The sequence below is a fragment of the Labrus bergylta genome, chromosome 14 (assembly GCF_963930695.1).
Source record: "Labrus bergylta chromosome 14, fLabBer1.1, whole genome shotgun sequence".
Taxonomy (NCBI): domain Eukaryota; kingdom Metazoa; phylum Chordata; class Actinopteri; order Labriformes; family Labridae; genus Labrus; species Labrus bergylta.
In genome coordinates this window covers 13,764,100-13,782,195 of record NC_089208.1, presented here as the reverse complement: position 1 = coordinate 13,782,195, position 18,096 = coordinate 13,764,100, and the positions used below count along the sequence as shown (strand labels likewise).

Below are 18,096 nucleotides of genomic sequence, written 5' to 3'. Positions count from 1 at the left end.
TGGGTAGCCTATGTTACTTTGTCTGTTTTCAAAGCAGAGAAATGTTCTCAGTATGTGCTCCGAGCCAGAGGCTGTCTGAGCTCATTTAACTAAGTTAACTATCTTCTCTTAGTTACAACATGACTTTACCCTATGGCTGTTTTACTCACTCTATGACTTTTGACATAAATCCTGCAGCTACAGACACAGCAACCATTAAGTTCTCACATGTAAATCAATGGTTATTTAACGGTGAAGGATTGTATCATGAAGACGTACAAAGTCGATTAGTGATCAGTATCTGCGGTTAACTGGATAATTTCAGGTACTTGTGAGCAGCGCTCTATAAACTAGAGGAGATATTATTTATAAGTCTTATAAATGACAAAAAAATTCAACTCTTCGAGTCTTCTACGCTGCTCCAAAACAGTCGCTCACATAGCAACCGAGATTTATTACTCTGCCAACAGCAACAGATGTTTTAAAACAGTGAAGAGCTGATTTCAGGTAATTTATCTTAAAGTCATCTGTTGGTGAAGTTGGTTCATTTTTGTTATTCTTTAAAAAAGAAAATTAGAAGCTTATCTAGACCAGTGTTTCTCCCCTGGTGGGTCGGGACCCAAATGTGGGTTGCAGGGCCATCATTGTCACGTTTTTTTACTGTCTGAGGTCCAAACAACACAATTTTTCATTGAACAAATCTGATTGGTTGAAAATTGGTGGTAGGACCTGAGGCTAGACCAGTTGAGAACCACTGATCAAGTCGAATGGTCTTTTTTTTTTTTTTTTCAGATGTAGTTTTACTAGGCTTCCTTGAGTAACTTTTTTATTATCTTCACCTGATTTTAATTATTAGTCATGAGTTTGTATTAAATAGCATGAATGACTAAACAGAGGATTCTTTTGGTAAAATGAATGACTACTTCATTCCTTTAATTATATTCTGTATTTGTAGTAATCCGTGTTAAATTCATATAGTCTCTATACTGTATAAACTCTTTCCTTTTACTATGTTAATCTATAAAAATGTTATCAAAGCTATAAGAAACAAACACTTGGTGGTAAAGTTATATTTTATAAGGATAAGCTTGTTGTGAAGTCCTCCATACCTCAGACTCAGGTAAAAACAACAGACTCCAGCACAGAGGCATAGAGTACAGTACACGAGGAGGGAGAGGAGATATGTACACAGTCATGGGGATTCTAGTGGGTGAAGACATGGCAGTGTGTAATCAGTACAGAGCCATGATGGCAGGCCTGATCACTGTCCACCTGCAGCCATCAGGAGATAGTGATCTGTCTAGCCCAAAGGGACGTCTATAACTAAAGAGCAACTTGTTTACTGTTTGGTATGAGTCATAAGTGGTCTGTATGCTCTCTGTCTAAGTGTGTTTTTAGTTTATGAAATATTTCTAAATTGTCGTTTTAATGAGCTATGTACAGCACTTTGACTGAAAACGCTATACATACTTTTTGTTATTATTACATCTTGATAAAACTGCTTTGGTTGCACATCTTCTGTAGTTCAGGCTACATTCACAGGGCAGCATGATCCTGAAGCTATCCCTGTCCTCCCAGTCTTATGACTCTTTGTGCAAGTTGTATTCATGTGTATGTGTGTGACACACCGGGCCATCGTGCATAGGTGTCCTTTTGATCTGCAGAGTCGTCCGTTTCTTAGTTTGGGGAATGTATAAAAGCAGAGACTCTGACAAGTGCAATTAGCTCAGCTTCAGCACTGCTGCGGTTCACATGAACTGTATGATAATCGACCTTTTTTAATAAATTCACAAAAACCAGCTCCCTGGGTTGACGACTTTTATTGAATTCTGCCTTCAGATCATCATGAGCTCATTTAACTAAGTTAACGATCTTCTCTTAGTTACAACATGACTTTACCCTATGGCTGTTTTACTCACTCTATGACTTTTGACATAAATCCTGCAGCTACAGACACAGCAACCATTAAGTTCTCACATGTAAATCAATGGTTATTTAACGGTGAAGGATTGTATTTGAAATGATGAAGTCGTTATTCATGAAGAAGAATGAAGACGTACAAAGTCGATTAGTGATCAGTATCTGGGGTTAACTGGATAATTTCAGGTACTTGTGAGCAGCGCTCTATAAACTAGAGGAGATATTATTTATAAGTCTTATAAATGATAAAAAAATTCAACTCTTCGAGTCTTCTACGCTGCTCCAAAACAGTCGCTCACATAGCAACCGAGATTTATTACTCTGCCAACAGCAACCGATGTTTTAAAACAGTGAAGAGCTGATTTCAGGTAATTTATCTTAATGTCATCTGTTGGTGAAGTTGGTTCATTTTTGTTATTCTTTAAAAAAGAAAATTAGAAGCTTATCTAGACCAGTGTTTCTCCCCTGGTGGGTCGGGACCCAAATGTGGGTTGCAGGGCCATCATTGTCACGTTTTTTTACTGTCTGAGGTCCAAACAACACAATTTTTCATTGAACAAATCTGATTGGTTGAAAATTGGTGGTAGGACCTGAGGCTAGACCAGTTGAGAACCACTGATCAAGTCGAATGGTCTTTTTTTTTTTTTTTTCAGATGTAGTTTTACTAGGCTTCCTTGAGTAACTTTTTTATTATCTTCACCTGATTTTAATTATTAGTCATGAGTTTGTATTAAATAGCATGAATGACTAAACAGAGGATTCTTTTGGTAAAATGAATGACTACTTCATTCCTTTAATTATATTCTGTATTTGTAGTAATCCGTGTTAAATTCATATAATCTCTATACTGTATAAACTCTTTCCTTTTACTATGTTAATCTATAAACTATAAGAAACAAACACTTGGTGGTAAAGTTATATTTTATAAGGATAAGCTTGTTGTGAAGTCCTCCATACCTCTAAGGTGCTTTAAACAACAGACTCCAGCACAGAGGCATAGAGTACAGTACACGAGGAGGGAGAGGAGATATGTACACAGTCATGGGGATTCTAGTGGGTGAAGACATGGCAGTGTGTAATCAGTACAGAGCCATGATGGCAGGCCTGATCACTGTCCACCTGCAGCCATCAGGAGATAGTGATCTGTCTAGCCCAAAGGGACGTCTATAACTAAAGAGCAACTTGTTTACTGTTTGGTATGAGTCATAAGTGGTCTGTATGCTCTCTGTCTAAGTGTGTTTTTAGTTTATGAAATATTTCTAAATTGTCGTTTTAATGAGCTATGTACAGCACTTTGACTGAAAACGCTATACATACTTTTTGTTATTATTACATCTTGATAAAACTGCTTTGGTTGCACATCTTCTGTAGTTCAGGCTACATTCACAGGGCAGCATGATCCTGAAGCTATCCCTGTCCTCCCAGTCTTATGACTCTTTGTGCAAGTTGTATTCATGTGTATGTGTGTGACACACCGGGCCATCGTGCATAGGTGTCCTTTTGATCTGCAGAGTCGTCCGTTTCTTAGTTTGGGGAATGTATAAAAGCAGAGACTCTGACAAGTGCAATCAGCTCAGCTTCAGCACTGCTGCGGTTCACATGAACTGTATGATAATGGACCTTTTTTAATAAATTCACAAAAACCAACTCCCTGGGTTGACGACTTTTATTGAATTCTGCCTTCATATCATCATTTTTGCAGTATTTTACACCAGAAGTAGAAAGATAATGTGTACAGTGTGCAAGGCTTTTCATTTTAGTTTTATTTCACATGTGTTGGATTGGTACTGGGAATTAAATGATTTGCAATTTCAGGGTCAGGATGATCGGTATAAGGACGAAAAAAATGTAATCAGAACATCTGTGATGCCCCTTAGCTTTCACAAGCTGACAGCTGGTTTATTGAATCGTTGTTTCTAATCAGTATCATGCCTCTTTTCTTATCCCTAGAGAAATGAAAGGAGCACTGGCCTAAATGATATCCACTTGTCACTAATTTTCCATACTTACCTAAACCTTTTGATCGCCCAAGCTATAGCAAAACATCAAATTCTGTGAGAATATTGTGTCTGTCGATGTCCAGTGGGACACACAGATCTGGTAATGTTTCCTGTGCTCAAGAAATCAGCCCTGTTTTCAGTTTTATGACGATTCATTATCCAGCTAATCCATTTGTGTGTGATATGTTTGTGAGAGTGTGGCTGGGGGGAAAGAGGGCAAGCTTAAGAAAAGAACATTTTAAACCAATAAAAGATGACTTTGTCCTTCAGCTCATCGGGAAAAAAATAAAAATTCAAACAGTTGTATATACACATCATGAAAATGTTAAGTGAAAAAAAAGGACCTCAAATGTCACTAAGTAGGAAACTTAAATACATGTACTTTATCCCAACACTTCTAAAATAAAAAAACAGGACGATCCTTTTTTCTTACTGCACATTAAGGCTGCCATCTAGAGGTCGCACACAGCGCTGCATCCTTCTCTAGCTGAGGCCAATAACTACTACCCGTTCCATACATAATGTCTGAACAAAGAGCTACAGGAACCTCCAAGACAGACCTTTAACAATGTCTCCAGGCCTTTGTTATTATGGATGACATTTGTGCTATGACGGGCTTAGAAACGACATGGAACAGACGTCTTTGTTAAACTTGGGCTTAAATAAATAATTAACATATTTTGTGAAGTGATGACCATGTTTTCCCTTCACTTAACAGTTGAGACCTTACTATTCACATCATTGACATGCAGTTTATCTCAAGACAGGAAGTGAAATGAGTGTTGTAGGCACTCAAAAGAGACACTTCCACTGGAAATGTCAAAACCATTCCTGTGTTTCGAGAGTTAAAGTAACTTGTTGGACTGTTGGAATTATCCTTAACTGTTTACTTTTAATATTGCGAAATGTTTTGTCAAAGTGCGAAATTCATAAATACATGCGTTGTAAGCAGAAGTGTGAGAATGGATGATGTGTTATGTTTGAAAGATGATATGATGGCCAAAGTGTTCATTATTAAATAAATGAAGAATGAGTTAGAAAAGTATTTTTCATAACTTTCAGCATTTATCAGTCAAGCAATTGATTCAGAATTTCTCCAAGTGAATTTTATTTTATATATTTATTTTAAACAATGCCTTGTTTATTTTTCTTGTATTGTCGATGACAGACGTTATGTAGGAGAGCATTTGTTCAGCAAGCGTCACAGACAAGAGGCATGTGATTGGCTGAAAGGTTTGAGGGATGATGATCATGGTTAAATAGTAAAACTAAAGATGTGTGAAAAGGGGCATTTTGAAATAAAAACGTCTTTAACTGAATAAAAACGTAATCAAGTTAAACTATGTTATTCACATAGGCAGGAAAAGACTTCACTGACCATTTTTTAAGCAGTTATCTCAAGACCCAGAAAGAGATTAAAGCTGTAAATGTCAAACCAAGACGAACCTATGATTGATAAATGTATTATATAATTCTTCAATTATTTTTCAGTACTGAATCCTCCTCATCTGTCATCACCGTTAGGATAGGTTCAGTTAGGTGACTTTATTTGAGTGAGCGAGACAGTTGCCTTGAAATGAATTTAAGGTGAGATGAAATGAACCAGACATTCATTTTTTAATTCTCCATAGTTACTGTATGTTGTGAAATCGAGAAAAAAAAAAGGTTGTTTTGTGTGATAAATGATCATGTTTGTGCACACATCCAGGCAAAATGCGTACAGGTGCAGGACAAGAAAAGTGCTAACTGCAGAAAATATAGAAAGGTCCGCACACTCTTCAGCTAGCAACGGGCAATTTAATATAAACAGGGCAACGTCTCCCTCGGCCTGAGGAAGATCCATAGATCAAAACGTTTCCCTGTTCGATTAAAATGTCCAAAGATAAATCAAATACCTTGGGACAACTTTCAATTAAAAATCTATTAACTTGTGATTTTGAGATAACAGCATATATATATTGGACACTTTGGGCTTCCATACAAAAGGCATATATTGGTGTAACGCGAACAGAAACTAAACACAAACTTGGTAGTTACCTTATTAATATCAGCATCCTTGCTATAATGGATTTAGAATGGCTATAAGTAAGCAGCTACAGTCGACTTTTCTTTTCAGAAAACAAATGTACCAAATCAACATTTTCACAGTGCAAACTCCTTCTCCAGCAGTCGTTAGCAGGTCACAGCCAGACAAACAAACGCCTCACACCTCTTCTGTTTGTGTTCACTTCCATCATCCTTCACTCGTGTTATGCAGAAAGCCACTTGGATTCGTTGTGCAGCACAGTCGGTGAAAATCTCTTCCTGTCTCTTCACCGCACGGTATTCAGAGTGTGACGCATGACAAAAGAAACATGGCTCAGACTTGGCGTCACTGATTCAGATTGAAATGAACATCGGAGTATTAACACACAACACTGAATGCATCAGTCTCAAAAGACATGTGCAGCCACAACATAACTGGCCACTGGAGAATAACTGTACACATCAGGAAAAGGCCAAGAAGTGTGTTAAAGCTGAAGTGTTGGTAACAGCTGCAGGGTTATTAAAGTCACATACACATGCACACGCAACAGTAAGGGGGAGGGGGGGGGGGGGGGGGGATTTCTTGTGCTTCTACGCCTTTTAGGAACATCAACAAAGTGTCTTAGGTTTGGACAAAGCCAGAAACAGGCACCAGAAGAGAAAACAATGTATTATATATAGAAGTAAAGTATGTAACTGAGCAGGGAAACTTTATGAGCCCCCCCAGAAAAAACTAGCCTGATAGCAGTCGAGGTGAGAGGGATCTCTTACTGATGGAGTCCGAGTATTACCGCCTGTCCCCCTTCATGCTGCATACAGGTCAATCAGCAGAAGCACTGCCGGCTGCCCTTGGTGACCTCCTCTGAGGAGTGGATGGTGTTGGGAACAAATCCACTCTTCACGCCCTCCCATCCATCCTGAATCTTGATGTCCCCATTACGAACCAGGTCGAAGATGTCCCTCGTCAGATCCACAAATGCCTTAGAAAGAGGAAACAGATGACAGAAAGTAAAAGGATCAGAAATCGGAATCACTCACAGGCATAGAAATGGAAGTTACTGTAAGCAGCAGAAATACAGGAATGGCACATTTATGAGTACGGGAGCACTGTAGTGACATGTGTTGACGAATCTTTCAGGGTTTCATAAGAAAGGAAACAGACACATCATAGTGTCATGCCTGCTAGGATTTGAGGAATTAGTTCTTTTTTTCATTGAGCAGCTCGTGATGATGATGATGAGCAATCTATCGACATCTTAAGTTTGATATTGTAGTACACCATCGAAAAACTACTTGTATAATTTCATTAGCTGGGAAGGCTGAGCATAATTGTGCTTGAGACATTGGTTGGTAAGTGTTAAAACATTAAACACTTGTTAATTATGTCAACAAATGTGTTGTCTTGAGATAGCAAGCTTTTTTCCAAAATAACAAAATAATGAGTCCATGATCTAAAAAAAGAAATATATCTATAGAATTTTTAAATAATTGTAAGAATTCTTGGCTTGTATGTCAGGAGTGATAAACCCAATTCAAATGCTTTTAACATTAGCACAGTCCTTAGGGTACATGTGTATGTAAAAGTGCATTCTAATAAAAGTATTTGAGTTTCAATCTAAACCAACTAAGCCCTCATGACTGTAGCTGATCATCTATTCAATCGTTACATAATGATTGTAGTAAGCAGTAAGTGATGGTATTTTTGTTTTCTCGGTACGAACTACAACATTGGATGCCAGTCAACAAAAGAATCTGTGAACTCATCTATGTAACTTTGTATTCTAAACATCAGGTTTGTTTAAAAAGTTACTCAAATGTTGCTTTAGTTGAAGATCAAACCTTCATTTCTCTTGATTAGTATTTTCAGTATAAAGGTGGTGGTGAAGATAGAGAAGCTCATCCACACCTTCTCCACGTTAATGGCTTCTCGTGCGGATGTCTCCACGTAGCGCATCCCGAAGGCCCCCGCCAGTTTCTCCGCCTCCTGCTGGGTCACCTGGCGCTGGGCCTCCAGGTCACACTTGTGACCCACCAGCAGGAAGACGATGCTGTGCGGCTGGACATGGCTCTGCGCCTCCTCCAGCCAGTTATGGACGTTCTGGAAGGAGCGACGGTTTGTGATGTCAAAGAGTAAGAGCCCGCCCACAGAGTTACGGTAGTAGGCTCTGGTGATGGACCTGGATTGACAGATATATTGACAAACAACAGAGACTTCTGTTATTTTCCAAAAACACACAAATAAATCACAACCTTCTAAGTTACTTTGACCTTAAATGTCTTAACACTTTTTTTTTTTATGGATGGATGGCAAGAAGGTTGAAAGAGATTAAGTGAGAGTTCTGTCTTTACCTGAACCTCTCCTGTCCTGCAGTGTCCCAGATCTGTAGTTTGATCCTTTTGCCCGGCTCAATCTCCACCAGGCGGGAGAAGAAGTCGACACCCACGGTCGGGTCCGACACCTGGGCGAAGCGGCCCTCAGTGAACCTCCGGATCAGACACGACTTACCGACCGTGGAGTCTCCGATGACGATCAGACGAAACTGATAAAGCCATATCGTCTCCATGTTTCACTGAAATCAAATCTGTAGAAAAAAGTAATTATGATTATATCAGGGTTGTTACAGCCAACCTCCACTGAAAAGAACTGACTCTGATTCCAATTATTGTAAAGAACAGCACGTTACAAACTATGAAGATTTAATTGTCTAACCAACATTGATTCTATTGATCCTTTGATCAACTAATCCATAAATTGTTTCAGTTTAACCAATATCACTTCATGTGCTTTTTGATCGTTTTTTGATTAGGCGACTTCTTTTTTTTTTATCTCATAGCTTTAATTTCTTATGACCCTGTTAAAAAATATAAATGTCAAACTTTTTTGGAGCTCATTAGAGAACACAAATCCCCTGCAGAAATCAGCTTTACATTTTTTTATTTATTTTTTTTTAAACATGGTGACTCTGGACCTTTAACAACATCCCACATTTGAAGCTAAGAGACAATGAGGGAAAATGTGATTACGGCAGTCCTTAAATCAGAATCAGAATCGGGGGTTTATTGCCAAGTACATTTACACATACAAAGCATTTGACTTGGTGTATTGGTGCTAAACAATTAACAGGGAAATAAAGCAGAACTAGCAACAACTTCTTGAAATGAAACATAAGGAAACCACATGATAATCATTTTATTTTTAAAATAAAACATTATGTCCAGTGGGCAGTACAGCAGATCACACCCCTCCTCTTTAGAAACAGAGGATGTGTTTAAATAGATTCAGAATAACCACTAATATGCAATTCATCCACGGACTGTGTTGACCGCATGGATAATTCATGGTCATCATGAGCTGACTCTTACTGGATCAAATCATCTCAGCAAAAGGGGTCCATGTGATTTACAGTTGGGTGATCTAATTTTGGGGCTAGGGAGGGGGGGGGGGGGGGGGGGAGGGGGGAGACCACTCCTCTCCAGCTCAATAAACATTGGTGTAGTCAGCCCCCATGTGGATGGCACATTGGATGTTATTCACCACTGACACAATGAGGCCTTGAAGCTAACCAGAAATGAGCTTGTAGCAGAGATAACTGCTGCACATGACTGCAAATTAATATAGAGAGAAACCACTTCTGACAACAAGACAACACTAACCCCTTACCCTCACCCTGAATTAATACAAAATAACGATTAGCCTACATGTTAAAACATGAGGCCCAGTGCACTTAGCATAGGCTACTGTCGATGTGAGCATGATGCACTTCAATAGACAGCAACAAGCTAATAAAAAACACTCAATAAGGACTTACCATCAAGTAAAGAGCTCAGTACCTGTGGAAAGCAAAGCCCATGTCGATGCTTATCCTCCAAAGATGATTCTCCGGACAAGCAGGGTTTCTCCTATTGCTAACAGAGATACCCTGCCTAGTTTAGGTCCTTTCTTTGGTTTTTATTTATTTATTTATTTATTTTTTAAAAGATTATGCCAACCTGTGTTGTGTTCAAATAGTTAGAACAGAATTATTCATGCAGCTCAGTTGATATTTCGGTGGAGATGCACGGGTAGAAATGGCAGCAGAGCACAATAGCATCTAACGAACACATCTCCTCCTCGCCCTCATCAGCACCATTACCGTAACTGGGCAACAGAAAGCGCACCAGTGATCCCAAGCGTCATAGATATAGAGCTCACATTTTACATTGTGTGCAAGTTTAGAGGTTAAATGAGTTACGTAACGTTTTACAGAGTAAAGACTCACCTTTCACCGCTCTACAATTATGTAGCAGAGGATTTGTTCGGTAAGAATAGCCCATTATATAATCAGTCTAAATTGTATTCCATGTAATTGTCACATGGTATAAAGTTGTTTAAATAATTCTTATGCTTTTGTTATAGCCTATATGAATATTACAGCATTTTATACCGTGAATATAATAATTTTCTAAAATGAGTACCTACTTTTGTGACATATTATGCGTTGCTCTAAATACCTTTGTGTTGTGTACTAAAATAACATTTGGAATGGATGACGTTTGTGTGAAAGTTTGTACTGTGGTATTGATTGCCTTACTTCAGCAAAGGTCCTACTAGAAAAATGCTCCACATATTCTGAAGCTGGTTTTGACGAGGAGCGCTTGAACGCACCAATTAACAGCAGTTGTATAGAGTTGCGTTGAGGAGCAGCGTGACTGTCGTACAGTAAACAGATGCAGACAGCCTGTCATATTTCATTAAAAGGGTGGACTGTAGTGATCGTAAGCAGTCTGGGCAGCTTCCTTCGCAAATCCACATGATTTTGGATCATACTTGTTTTGTTTTTTTAGCGCACTGGACGGGATAAAATGTCCTACTTGTAACTTTTTACAGACAATGCCTTGCTATAGCCATTTTTTTTTGCTGTCCCACCTTTGCAGACTTTCCAGTCTTTCTTAAGTGCTATCATTAGTCTAGTGAGGACGCTTTATTTCTGTGGTAACTGCAGCCATGCAGCAGGAGCTTTTGTTCAAAGTCTTAGTCATCGGAGACTTGGGAGTGGGAAAAACTTCCATCATCAAGCGGTACGTGCATCAGATCTTCTCCCAGCACTACAGAGCCACCATCGGGGTGGACTTTGCCCTGAAGGTGCTTCAGTGGGACAATGACACTGTGGTCCGTCTTCAGCTGTGGGACATAGCAGGTCTGTAAAAAAAATTTACGAGCCCATAGCTCATCTTGTTTTACAGGCTTATTATGCATCAGGTGGGTGAAAAAAAAAAAAAAAAAAAGGACATGACAGGTTCATTTTGTTTGAGTTTGAAAAAAACAAACCATTTTGTTTCTGTGAAAAAGCTGCTTCCTAAAATGAATCTGAATGCAGTTAATGTACGGAAAGTAATTTAAACACGTTAAAATGATAACAAAAGGTAATTATAGTGAAGGAAAACATTTCAATTCTGGAGTCCTAAAATTCTTTGTTAGTAACAGATTACTACAATAAGGCTACTTTAACTGGTTTCTTGCCTAACATACTTCAATAAAACACATTTCAGAATGTTATATAAAGACAGGATAAAATTACAAATCCTCCTGACTCTAACTTTTTTTTTTACTTCTATGGATCTGTGATAAAGCCTTCCAACAAAAGATGATAGAAACAGAGATATTTTCTAGTAAGTGATGTGAACATTCATTGGATGCTCCAGTCCCTCCCTGTCATTTGAAGCCTGCTTGAGGAATGTGGATCTTGTGCCTGGCTGTGACTCAAGTGATCCCATGCTCATAATATAAGTCACATGCAGGGCCGCCACAGCGAAACACACACACATGCCCACAGAAACTCACGCTCCCTTTAGATACATGTCACTAATGAACCGTGCTGTTAGTTGATTTAATTTTACAGTCTTAAAATATGTCTATTTATAGACACCATTTGTGTGTGTGTGTGTCTGTGTGTCTGTGTGTGTGTGTGTGGTGCTTCTGTATCTGATGTCTATCTATGCATCCCAGGACAGGAGAGGTATGGGAACATGACTCGTGTTTATTATCGTGAGGCTGTGGGGGCACTGATGGTGTTCGACGTGACGAGGGCCTCAACGTTTGAGGCCGTGCTGAAGTGGAAAGATGACTTGGACTCAAAGGTGAGACGTCTGACGTTGACCCTTCATGGAGAGAAATCGTTACAAAATGTGTCTGAATCTGAGCTTCCCCCAGCGTTACGTATGGTATGATAGAAATGTTACAGTTCTGGTTCACTTTGACTTAACTATATTTACTGTGTTGAAGACCATGTGTAATTTACTGTTAGTTAAGCACTGTTTTCCAGCAGAGTCTTATACAGAGACACTTTGATACCATACCAAGACTTGACACCCATATTTTTTTCTCCACAGGTGACCCTGAACCATGGGAGGCCAGTTCCAGCTGTACTCTTGGCCAATAAGTCAGACCAGTTGGCTTACCAGACACCCAAGCTCGACTCTTTCTGCAGGGAGAACGGCTTTGTTGGCTGGTTTGAGACCTCTGCAAAGGTACGAGAGCAGAGACATCAGACACTTTAGAGGAAATACTGCAGCAAGTCAAATGAGTGGAGAGACACTTAAATCAGCCGTGTAATGCTCACTTCAGGTTTTATATTTCTTCTTTAGTACACTACAAGACTTACTATTCAAAAAACTATAAAATGATTTATAGCTTCTTTGAAATCCCTCAGTTCAGCCTCTGTCTGACACTGACACTGTGAAGAACCGATTGCAATAGAAACATGACCATATAAAAGTTCTGTGAGTCTCTGATGTCAGAAAAAAGAGGCAGTTATGCACACCATGAAAGTGCAGGGCAGAGCATAATCAGCAGACTGAGGAAGAACATATGCCTGCACAGTTGCTCAAATGCCATACAAAGTTTGAATTCATCAAAACCACAACATCTCGACCGAAAGCTCTTCTTGAGGTGATCATTTTTAAACAGAGGAGGGGGGGGGGGGCCACAGCAATATATATAGACTTCACCACCAATAGGCTGATAGGCACTATGATGGCAGGGGTGGTAAAACTCTCAGATGTCACAAAATCTCAAAGATACAGAAACAACCTGGCACAATGTGCATAATGAATATCCAACATTGAAACAATGTATGTATGTCTGAAAATATTGACGAGTATAATACCCCCTCTTTAAAGTAGATCATCATTTGATATCCAAGTTATTATGATACAAATATGGGCCCAGAATGTGAGGTTAGAGGTTTGAGGTTGATTTAGATAAACCCATTGGCCTGAGACATTTGCAACAACTTAGATTCATCAAACACAGTCAATGTTTGATTTGTCCGAATTAGAGTCTCTTACTCAGTAAAGAATAAAATTAAAGCAAATGACATTAAAAAAAAAAATCAAAGCACATTGTAAAAAAAAAAGAGATTCTGAAACTTACCACAGAGCTTTTCTGTGTAACCAGTGAAAGTTACAAAGTGTTATTCACTGTGCACACATGAGACATACGGAGGAATGTCTACAATCTGGTGTGAAATAGCCTTCTCTTTTTTCCTCTTAGTCAGACCCCATCTAATGAGTTACACACAAGGGTGCAGCGGGGGGGGGGGAATGTTGCTGAATGTGCTTCCACAATGCCGTAGCGCATTGTTAAATCACACACTGGGATCCCAATATTATGATGTTGCAGATGCAATTCAGGTGCAAATTACAAAAGCATACGCCTGGATAGTCATTCTTTTTTAAGGAATATGGCAATGAACAAAGGTTAATGAATGGATTTTTGACCTGATGATGTCACTTGTTAAAAGTTATGGGATTCCAACCGTGTTTAAATGTATTCTCAAGAAACCTAATGATACCAAGCTAAAGTTGTGAAGTTATTTCACTCCAATCCTGATGTTAACCTCATGGTGGCACTGTATGAAAGTCAAAGGGATCTTCAAAGTCAAGTAGTTTGAATCTTTAGGGAAACATGAATTTCTGTCCAGAAAACAAATTGTATTCCACCTTTTGGTTTTTGAGGTAATTTCCGCCTCTTTTTAACCAACTGACCCCCATTACCATCACCAGTGTTGCTAAGAAGCACATGCTTTCTTCACATTTGTCTTCTTTGAATCTTTCCCTCAGGAAAACAAAAACATAGAGGAGGCAGTGTGCTGCTTAGTGGAGAACATCCTGAACAATGAAGAGTGTCCAATAATAGAGCGAGACCCCGGCTCTCTCGTCCTGTCTGGCTTCACTAACAGCAGAAAGGAAAATTTCAACTGCTCATCATGTGTGAAATGGTGACTCCCGACCAATCGCAGAGGATAAGGAAGTGAACAGCTGAGCTTCCACAGCCAAAGAATTCAGTTTGACTCAGGGACTGTTTGTATAATGCCGTTGTGTTCCCTTAATGTCAAAAGTGTTAAGTAAATGACGTATTAAGTATTTTGTTAGTTCAATTCAGATTTTTTAAAATTCTTAAATTGTTAAAAATTGAAGGGAGAGAGGAATTTAATGTTAAGTCAACTTTATATTTTATATATAAACATTTATTGTAGGTTCAAATTTAGATTTCATAAATGTTGAAAGGTTCTTTTGTAAGATTTATTTTGGCCTTAAGAATTTACAAAAAAGTGCACATATTCTATATAGTAATTCATATTTAATGTATGTATAGACTTATACTGTATAATCTAATATATATATATACATTTTTGTTACTGTGCTTGCTTGCTCTGAACATATTTAATATTGTGCCTCAAACATTTGTTTGTACAGACAACTCTTGACACTGGAACTTTTGTCTTCTGTATTTATGAACACACAAAAACATAAAGCGTCGTTGCATTCCTTCATTCTTTTCCTATTGTCATCATCATGTACTTTGCTTTAAGTAAAATCCACAAAAGTACGGACATTTTAGTATTTTAGAGATTTGAAAAAGCTGTAAATGCCGCAGCTGTCTGCAGAGTCTTAATTTCATGCATATTTTGGACCTCAGATATTCTTGTATTTTGGACATCTTGCAGAGATCCACAAGCTGCTTGTTGAATGTATATTGAGAAAAGCTCTGTTTATTTTACAGCAATACCTCAGCAGGCATGTGGCTGTTACTATATTTTAACTGTTTTTAATAAGTTAAGTGATTTTGTGCAGTCTCAAACCATTTGTATAAGATGTGAGTCTTGGTTTCTCATCTTTGCACAGGGACTATTCTGAATAGTGAACAACCTCAGGTCAAACATGAATCTGAAAATGAACTCTTCCAGGGTCCTACTTGACTTCAGTCCAGTCTGGCATCTCTATTCCTGTATTAACTGGTTATAAATAATTGTATGTGATTATTGGTGGCTGTTCATCATGACGGTATAGAAGGATTTAGGGGGTTCCCTTAGGTTCAATTTTAGGTCCCCACTTTCTTTTTTTACACTAATGCTCTGCTGGTCTCCTTTTAAAGAATATATCCCAGCTACAACACACAGCGGCACGAGTGCTGACAATAATCAGAGGGAGAGCACACATCCCAGCAATTAGAAGTATCTGCATTAACAACTTGTAGGTTTAGAACCTATTTTAAGAATCTTATTTTTCTGGGTTATCTTTTAGTGCTTTTTAATTATTATTTTTTCTATTTTATCTTTGTTTTGTATTTTCCTGTTCTATTTCTATTCTCTGGATTATCTTTTATCTTTTAGTGTTTTATAATCTTAGCAGTTAGAAAGCTCCTCAGTGTCAGGGTGCCAGGTGTGGATGAGATTCTCTTTAAAGAGCTTTTTACATCCCGTATGAAATTCACACCACATTTTCACACTGATGGCAGAGGCGGCAACATTAAGTGTCCATCAGTATTAACTAATTCCATTCACACACATTCACACACCACTGATGCAGCAGCTGGAGAAATTTGGGGTTCAGTGTCTTGCCCAAGGACACTTCAACATGTGACCACAAACCTTGCCGTGATTTTTTTTTTTTTTTAACAATATTAGTGTTTTTTTTTCATAAGAAGTGGAATATGTTTTTTGTAGTTAACTTTTCAATCCTATCTCTAGACATTATGCTCAGCTACAGTCAGCTAATTTACCCTAAATCTATCAGATGGATATGAGAGAGGCATCTATTTTCTCATCTAAAGCTCAATTTGGAACACATGAACTTCTTTCTAGAAATACTGAATAATTCTTTAAAAATTAATCCCACCAAGTATGGTTTAATGCACAGTTAGTGAGCGAATGATTGAAATCCACAAAACAAAAATTAGACTTACTGCCTTTTTGCTCTGTACCTGTCTACCAGTTTGCTGATTTTGGATACTAGATTAGCATGTTTCACTGGTTTTAAACTGAGCTCGAAACAACCAAATGTATGCTCAACAATGACTTGATGATGGTACATAGTTGCAGACTTTTACAGCCTGATGTTTCTGCTACATGCTAAATCTACATATATGTAACATTAAAACACAGCATGTGTGTTCATAAATGGACCACTTGTATGACGTTACACTGGATCATGAACTGATGTATAGTGGAAATTTGTTCTTGCACCCAATAAGAAAAAGACAGTTGAATCATATACAGTCAGAAATAAACAATGTTGTGGAGCTAATGGAGAAGAGTCCAATAAGTTCAGTGATTCTAAACTGATCTCGCCTCTGGACCCTAGATCTCATGATAATACTCGTATGCACCTAGCATCTCCTTATTTGAGCACTCATGTCCAATTTATTATGCATATACTTTTGGTTAAGCCTTGATTTTCACACTTGCATAAAAAAAGACATTGATAGCAAACCTAAATCACTGTAAAACTGTTGGCTCTATTATTCATTCAAGGCATTTTTCCAACCCTGAAATCAATTTATTGTCAGTCAAAAACATGGCATGTGCTGCTCTTTTGACTTCAGTGACAACTGAACCGCCGCCTTTGTTAAGCCTGCCCCAAGTGTTCTTTGAAATTCCATGTTTTATAAAAAAAAAAAAGGCATCTGCTTTATTTTTTTCTTCACTTCCTTTTATGTTTAATAGCCTGGCCTTGTAATGCAACACATTTGCAAGCATATTCTCTGTGGGCCAGGCTACATGCAATAACAAAATGTTATTTTTGGATGTGTGAAGGTCTCAATGTTTTCAGAAACACTTTTAATCAGGATCTTTGCCTGGAATCCAAACATATTTTATGTCCTCACAGCTTGAGACAACCCTAAACATGTTGACATGACCTTGACATAGAGACATGATTTACAAGGACAGCAACAGGGCTGAACAAGGGGATGAATTTTCTGGGCAACATTTTTTTTTATTCCATTAAGTGTGGATGATGAATGAATTGTTTTGTCTTTCAAAAAAAATGCAAAACATCCCCTCACTCCTGCCTCTACTTGTTTATGTAATCAAACACTAAATAACTTTGGATTTTTTTCTTTTTAGCTCATGTCCTGCTTCTTGAGAAGCCGCGAGGTGCACAGAGTAAATAACTTCAATTAAAATTCTATCTGAAACTAATATCAACCCAAAACCAGGTAAAGAGTAAGAGGTGAGGTTGGCCTTAAGCCTAGTGGCAACCAGCTAGAAGCATCCACCTGTCAGTCGACTAAGCCCCGCCCCTAATTAGGCCTAAGGCTAAATAATATCAAATGGGTGAGAAAAAAAAAAGAAAGATTCACCTGCTGTACAGTGTACATGAATCGAGAAACGTGGCAAACCAAAAACTTTATTTTTGTATCATCCTCCCTATGTGTCGACGTTTCATTGGACGGCAGGTACGAAAAGGTAGTAGTCCTACAGCTCTCTGTTGAGCTCCCATCATGCATCAGGGTAATGACCCAGCTGATGCCTTGCCTCGAAACCCCCACCCACGGGGGCAGCCTTCTGCTTTAAGATGCCCCCCCCCCTCCCCCAAACCCGAGACAAGTGGTAGCCCAATCGCCCTCATATCCCTGTCACCTGATTCATGAAGCCTAGACCTACTGCCATTTTACACACAAGTTTGACCGACCCCCAAAAAACACACACACACACACACACACACACACACACACACAAAACAAAAAAAACGGAATTAGCCTATAAGGCAACCTCAACAGTAATACAGCCTCTTTGTAAAGAGATTAAAGAAGACTGAGGGGATTAAAAAAAAAAAAAAAAAATCAAAGTAGCTAGGGTTAGATGCAACCAGCGCGGGGTGCTGTGAAGATCAGAGAGGTGTTTGCTGA

The 18,096-nt window shown here is 38.6% G+C and overlaps 2 protein-coding genes across 4 annotated transcripts in view; one reads left to right on the top strand and one right to left on the bottom strand.

The window, feature by feature from the left end:
- Positions 1 to 3,550: 3,550 nt before the first annotated feature.
- The window catches only part of LOC109996824 (ras-related protein Rab-39B), a 31,845-nt gene continuing 17,299 nt past the window's right edge, over positions 3,551 to 18,096 (bottom strand). Inside the window, exons 1-4 of one of the 3 annotated variants that reach the window (XM_020651129.3) lie at positions 9,756 to 10,159; positions 8,274 to 8,506; positions 7,831 to 8,101; positions 3,551 to 6,904 (exon numbers count right to left, since the gene is read on the bottom strand). In XM_020651129.3, the coding sequence (XP_020506785.1) occupies positions 6,749 to 6,904; positions 7,831 to 8,101; positions 8,274 to 8,488 (642 nt within the window). In that variant the 5' untranslated portion in view covers positions 8,489 to 8,506; positions 9,756 to 10,159 and the 3' untranslated portion in view covers positions 3,551 to 6,748. Of the gene's footprint in view, positions 6,905 to 7,830; positions 8,102 to 8,273; positions 8,507 to 9,733; positions 10,160 to 18,096 lie in introns of those variants that run through there. The other 2 variants (XM_020651127.3, XM_020651128.3) reach the window with 2 other exon arrangements.
- rab38c (RAB38c, member of RAS oncogene family) lies at positions 10,349 to 14,737 on the top strand. Its single transcript, XM_020651130.3, has 4 exons — positions 10,349 to 11,101; positions 11,911 to 12,041; positions 12,294 to 12,431; positions 14,025 to 14,737. Exons 1-4 carry the CDS (start codon positions 10,909 to 10,911, stop codon positions 14,184 to 14,186), a joined length of 624 nt encoding a protein of 207 aa, XP_020506786.1. The 5' UTR covers positions 10,349 to 10,908; the 3' UTR covers positions 14,187 to 14,737.